General features: G+C 41.6%; 1 protein-coding gene across 5 annotated transcripts in view; it reads left to right on the top strand.

Annotated features, from left to right (window-relative positions):
• Nucleotides 1–7,140, top strand: part of Reln (reelin) — a 441,277-nt gene that overhangs the window by 244,251 nt on the left and 189,886 nt on the right. For all 5 annotated transcript variants that reach the window (XM_026784681.1, XM_026784680.1, XM_013350437.2 and 2 more), the window contains exon 9: nucleotides 5,481–5,577. In XM_026784681.1, coding sequence (XP_026640482.1) covers nucleotides 5,481–5,577 — 97 coding nt within the window. The remainder of the gene's footprint in view (nucleotides 1–5,480; nucleotides 5,578–7,140) is intronic.

The raw sequence follows: 7,140 nt of genomic DNA, 5'->3' as shown, positions 1-7,140 counted from the left end.
CCCTAGAAGCGGGGGTCATAGCATATGCCTAGAAGTAGGGATGCATAGAGTATCCCTAGAAGTTCACAAAAGCTCATTTCCTAGGGTGCAGATTTTTATTTCTTGGTGGGTACTGTGAAAATTTGGACAGAACAGATTTTATGTGGTCTTGGCAGCTGAGGACTGTACAGTCTGAATTTTAACTCAATTCCAGAGCTGTATAGACTTTATGAACTCTTGTCTCTGTTCTGATTCGTCCTGGTGCCCTAATCTTAGCACGTCTCCTTTGCTCTTCTTCTTTTAAGGAGATTCAGTTGCTAATCTGTTTGCCTGCCTTATTAACAAGCAGGCACGTTCATGTCCTGGGACCGAGCAGCATTTTTTGTGTATGAACTTAAAGCATTTCCACTGAAGGGCGGGAAAAAAAACACATTAGTCAAGAACTTGCAAGTGGAGCCTCGCCGACTGTGGCTATGACCTCCCGTAATTGTTGCCCAACACATAGCTAAGCGGAATCTCTTCATGCACTGAACTGTCTCTACAAAAGTTAAGGAACACAGCGCTTGGCTGATAAGATTCAACAACGAGCAGAGCCCCAAATCCCTCACTCCTAGGCCTGCCTGTGGACAGAGCCTCTGAAACAACTTGAGTTGGAAGAAGACGCATGGCCTCCACCTACACTATAGCTAGGATTTTCTCTCACTTTATAGTTTCTGTTCAAAATTTGTTCTTTGTAAACATCACAGCTACCACAAAGCAAAGATTTCTATTAGCCTAACATAATATAAGCAAGAAATCAAAGCACCTTGCAGAGTAATTTACTCAGCCACAGGAAGCGATACAAGCCAGAGACAGAATCTGTAGGGGGGATGTACTATGATTTTTGATAAATGGTAATTAAATTTAATTTTCTCTCGGGAACAGATATAATCAGGTATTTCTTTTCCTAGAATAAATGAATGTTTGAAATGTTGATTAGTAGGCTAGGAAGTGACGTGGTCTGGACCGAGAATGACTCTGGATGCCAGGAGTCACCTCCTCAGCCTCCACAGCAGTTCTGTGATGTGGGTTGCCGTTGTTTTCCCCAGTTTTTAATAGTGGAAATCGGGGCACAGAAGTAGCAGTGTCTTGCCTGGTGTCACACAGTAAAGAGATGTGAACGTAAAGATCGTAAGATTGACAGCCTGATTCAGCTACCTGCTCTCCTAACCCTACACATTGCACTTGGAGAAGATTCAGCAGAGGCAACTGCACTGTAAAAAGTGGGAGGAGACCAAGGCTTCTAATTTTGATTTACTAAATATTAAGTGTCTACTGGGGATGGCTAGTAGCCTTTAGATCTCTTAAGTAGAAATCTCTTGGGAGATATAAACCTACCTATATCAGTTACTTTTCTCATCGCTATGAAAATAACACCTGGCAGGAGCAATTTAATCAAGAGTTTGTTCTGCCTCATGGTCTGAAGTACAGTTCATTACATCAGAGAGAGTGTGATAGCAGAGGCATGAGGCCGCTGGTTATGACACATCCGCGATCGGGAGCAAAGATTAACTCCGGTGCGCCATCATTCACGTTATCCTGTTTATGTCAGCAATCTCAGTTCGTGAAATGGTGTCACCCACATTTGCTGTGGGTCCTCTCTCTTCACTAAGCCCAGTGTAGAAATTCCCTCTCAGATACATCCAGAGCTGTGTTTCCTAGGCAATTCTAGATCCTGCTTGTCCACTTGGCAGAGTATTGACCGTCGCACTGGGTCATTATGGTATGGATTCCATTAAAGGCCTGAAAAGGAGGTAATAGAACCAAAGGAGATAAGCGTTGAGGAAAGATATAATTAATGCAGTTTGGGTCTTCTAGGAAATAGAATGGTAGTTACCAAAACCGGAGGGTGGAGATGGTGGGCAAGGTAAGGAGAGAGACGAGGCAAAGGGTACAGTTTCAGTTAGAAAAGAGTAGCACCCGATAGCCAGAGAAATGCAGAAAATATGAATTTATGAAGCAATGTGGCAAATGTAGACGAGTGTTTAAGAAAAGGCATTGTTATCCACATGTTCTGTTTGTCTCGATGTAAACCCTACACTATTATCGGCTATAATCTGGAACAGGACTTTAAATGCTGAGGAGCTGTGAAGACAACCCAGTGTTCTTGTGCATGACTTGACCATGCTAAGCAGGTTTTGTTGAATAGCATTGATTCAAAGACACAGCTCAGGACATCTCAATGAAGAGTAAAGAGCTGCTTCTTGATGGGCAGGTTCAAGTTGATATCCAGCACTTCTAGCACAAAGGAAGAGATGACTTGTATCATAGTGCAGTGCAGATGTGTCCTAAATCAGAGGTGACCTGTTGATAAAACATCTGTCACTAGACACCACAGTGACAATGCTCAATAACGGTGTTGCTGTCTGTCTGTCTTTATCACTTATAATCATTAATTTAGAATTAAGAGCTGACAACTGAGACAGCTAGACAGAGGATTTATAAAATCCCTTTACATAAAATATACAGTCCTAAAAAAAATTAAAAAAAATATACAGTCCTCTCTCAAATGCTGGGCTTGGTGATCATATGCAGTGCTATGTGGTGCCCAGACTTCCTCAGCAAATTGGAGAAGTTCATTAATTTTGTTTATTGACTCTAAGCTTCATAATTTTTTAACCTTGTGAGTAGAAATGAAAGTGGCAGACTTTTTCATAGTCTGGCAAGAACCAAAGGAAATGCTTGAAGGTTTTGTGGGTGTTTCTGAGACAAGGTCTCACTGTGTGGCCTGGCACTGTCTCTCCTGGAAATCTCGATATAGACCAGGCTTGCCTCCAACTCAAAGAGACCCACCTGCCTCTGGTTTCTGGGTACTGGGAATAAAGGTGTGCACCTGACCTTTGAACTTCAGACACGTCTTCAGCGCAACGTTGTCTCTGAGACCATAGTTGTTACCATAGTTTCCAGTGATCTTCCTTACATTGCCCAATCGCTAAGTTCTTACACTGCTGCTGTTTTAGAAGGTGTGATTGCATTAAAGTGGTCTGGTGTAGGATCAGTGGGTCTGCAAATGAGGATATTTTGCATTTGACGCTTATCATCTGGTCTTATATTTCAGACTGGTCAATTTGATATCTTTGATGTGAGAGGGAAATAAAGAGGCACCCGTTTCAGGTACCCGAGCCTCACAAAAGCAATAACTCTGCATGTCACATCTGGGTACAGGAAGTCGAAAGTAGCTTTAGGCCCCAGAATATACAAGAATGCGTGAAGAGTCACCCACTCCTCCTCTTCCCCACCAAGAGAGTGTGGGAAAGAACAAACTTCACCACAGTGACGGAAATCTCTGTGGCAGGGTATATGTGAAGAACTGTTTGTATCCAGTTAGCAGCTTCACTCTGAGTGGGTATGAAACGTGAGTCCTTCGCCAGACCGCTGCCACTTATAAGGGCCGCTCAGGAAAGCCTCTGAGTGAGGCAGATCTCCAAATATGAACACCTCTCCAGAAGATTCTCCCGCTAGTGGAAGTCCCCATCTCTGTCCCCTTAGCGCTTTCCCTGAACCCAAGTCATGGCTTCCCAATTGTCCATAAAGGGTTCCCTGGAGCCCTTTATGATGGCCTGATGCAGTTATCATCAGAGTACCGTTTGATTTCTCGGCACTGCTGAAGACGTGCTGGAAAGGCTGGGGACTCAGTGAGCCTTACACACGAGAGTACAGGAGAGGTCATTCACTTACAGACAGAAAGCGAGCTCAGGTGAGGACAGGTGAGGCTGGAGCTGGAGGGTGAGCTAACATGGTACCGAAGTCTCGTGAGAGCTGGTGAGGACCCCTTTACAGTGGTAACGCGGAGAGGGATTAAACGGCTCACTTTTAGGCAGTAGAGAATTTTATGATCCAGTGACTGAAAAAAAAATAAAGTGATTCGCCTGCCATGGTCAAGAGTCAAGTGTCTCTGTTTCATAGGCATGCCATAAGTTTAACCTCAAAACACTGAAATAGCAGCGTGTTGGGCCTGATAGAAAGAGTGATTGTATCGGGCTGCCTTGGGTATCTGTCTGGCCTGTGTCAACATTCTTTCTATGCTTGCTTTATAAACAGCTTGCAAGACTTCGCATTCCGCGTGTAACTTTTGGGTTATTATTCTACCCTTCTCAAGAATTCACCCCGCTCATTGACTTTTAAGCACCGGGGCACACAAAACATTAAAAGGAGCAGGCAAATAGCATTTAAACCTTCAGGCTAGTCTGGACTTTCCCCGAAACACCGTTCTCTGCCAGACCTCATTCTTCTTCGTGCTGAAGTTTTTCCCATGAATCCTGGCAGCTTCCATTTCCAGCCACGCAATTTGGTGTTTATTTTAATCAGCTGCTCATGACAGGTAGCATTTAGCAACAGCTACAGTGGCATTGGGTGGGTTTCCGAGTAGATCGGTGTAGCCAGTGGCCTTTGTTAGATGCTCCCTTCTCTAGTCCTTTTCCCCATACATTTCGGCTGTAAGAATAAATCTAAGAAAACACCCTTTTGGCCTGTTAGCTCATTGCCAGCGTTGGCAATCCCGGACTAATGGTCTTGTACTAGACACCAATGAAATGAAATATAGTCCTATGAAAGCTTGGCCAATCTGACTGCTGCCAATATAAAACCACCACCAGATGCTGTTTGCTGAGACGCGGTGCCTTCTAGCAGATGGATGGAAGTTAAACACAAATTGTACTGTTTCTTTTCCTTTTGGTTCATTTGTTTTTATTGAAATATAGAAATTTTGCTATTATTAGTTACAGTCAACTTGTAGCAAATGCTGCATTGCTGTTTTTGGGTTTTCTGAGATCTTTGAAATTACACTCAGACCATTCTTTATTATGTGAACTTATTAGAAATGGAGAATCAAATTCATCATCAGTTCTAGAACTTCCTTTGGTACTCACACTCCAATACTGAAAATAATAATGAGAAGTAAGCACCAAATATTCACCATGGACTGTTCTGCCTCTGCCTCAGATATTAAGGGCTAGGCTGTAATCAAGGAACACCTGCCCCATCTCCAATAGTAATCCTTTGGAACCAGTGTTCTTACAGTATTTTGCTTTCTTCTATGCTGCTGCACTATTGAGATAACCCATAAACTAAGAGAATGGTGACTTTGTTCCCCACTTCAGCGACTCATACAGCATTTAAAACAATCACTATCAATTGATATCTACTTTCAACAGCAATAATGGCATTATTAATCATTCAGAAAATTGGCATATTTCTTGCCACAGAACTGTGTGTTTTACTGTAACTTAAATAGTTCGTATTCTCCAGATAAATCTGAAATTTGTCTTTTGCACCTTCCTTCTTGTTCCAAAGATGGTTTATTAAATCACATTTATGATAACAGAACACAAGAAATTTCAACATAGTGGGAATAGTGGAATAAACACGAATATTTTTAAAGCATTGAAAATATTTATAGAGAAGAATCATCTGCAATTGCATTGTGTTTTGATCTTCAGATTCATTCTTATTCTTGCTTACAGGGTCAGGATCCTGCCGATTTAGCTATTCTGACCCCAGCATCACCGTGTCATATGCCAAGAATAACACTGCCGACTGGATACAGCTCGAGAAAATTAGGTGTGTTATGGCTAAAGTATTTGCATCCAAGACTCTGTTCCTCTGTTGGCTTCACTCCACCCCTGACCTTTCTTTTCACGGTTAGAACACTTTGGGTATTCATTTCTCCAGTTGTGAGTATATCTATTACAGTCTGTCTTAGGTTGAGGGAGATGTTGCGAGATATCTCTTTCTCACTTATAACTTCCTACTGTTAATATGCCTGCTTGCAGCACATTTAAGATCATAACTTCTGAAGGAGCATCCTTTGCCACATAACCTCACCAGCTGTGACAGGTAGGGGGTGCTCCGACCTTGGCCTGAGATACAGACCCAAGAGTATGGCCAGCGACTGACTGCCCACGTCCATTCCTGTCCACGGTGACAGGGTCCATAGCCGCGAGGCCTCTTGTGTCTCATCTGTAGTTCTGGCACTTAGCTTGAAAGTCCCTCAAGCCTCTCTTTATAGCCTGTATTTTCCTTATGTCAAGAGTTCTCCCATAAGGAAATGAAGTAGGATATCCAGATAGAAGGAACGCCATAATGCCGGAGAGATTTGATGAAGTTTCAAAGTCCCGAATCATGTTTACCAATGATGCAGTTGGTTTAAACCCTGAAATAAACTTCAAAGAAGATGATGAATTAAAGGAATAAATATACAAAGGAAAGCAATGGTGCATTGCTGCTGCGTTGATGGCCACAGCTCCACACTTGTATTAAAGATTATAGTGACTAGGTTAGTTCTTAAACTGGAAGAAAAAAAATTAAGTAGAGTATTTTCCATCAGTTTTGATATTTGTTTTCCATCAGCTCTTTCCTTTATATTAAAAGAACAATGATCTATTTAGGGAAGCAGAAGAAATAGTAGGCTGATAATTTTTAATACTAACCAATTTGTACAAGGCTTCTAGAAGTATATCAAAAAATAAAACCCACATATCTAAGCTCTAGTCTAACGAAACTAAGAAAGGTAACTCTAATATTTTCATAAATTATCTCCCCTTTGACTGGATAAGATATAATTTATGGGTGGTCACTGCATGCTGAGCTCCGTCATGCTGGGCCAACTTTATGATAATATTATCTCTTCTCAGTTGTAGAATTTCGAAAATACATTCATATTGGATACTTAGACATCTAAATGTGTGTAAGCAAACCAGCACATATATAGAAATTTTACCTATATCCCTGCAGATTTTTTTCTACTATGTTATATCATAGCCTAAATAAATTATAGTGTGTGTTTGTAGATGGAAAAGAGCTATATCGTGATAAATGATGGAACTACACATTTGATCGCACATATAAAGATCACACTCAGCTGACTACATTAAATATTTCTCACGAAATGGCACTTTCATCTTTAGGCTGGGTAGCAAACCACCGTACTCACGCATGCAAATCTCCCTTACCCTTGGTGATCAGCGTGAACGGTGTTTCTGACCACCACCTGAAACTAAAGTATATTCTCTTTAGCATTTGAAATTCCTTTTGAAGCTAAAAAAAAAAAAAAAAAACATGAAAACTGTAAAAGAAAAGGGGGTTGATTACTCCCTTACCCTTGGTGATCAGCGTGAATGGTTT

The sequence above is a fragment of the Microtus ochrogaster genome, chromosome 26 (genome assembly GCF_000317375.1).
Source record: "Microtus ochrogaster isolate Prairie Vole_2 chromosome 26, MicOch1.0, whole genome shotgun sequence".
Lineage (NCBI taxonomy): Eukaryota > Metazoa > Chordata > Mammalia > Rodentia > Cricetidae > Microtus > Microtus ochrogaster.
Note: the sequence above shows the minus strand (reverse complement) of the source record. Positions and strands in the feature narration are given on the sequence as shown.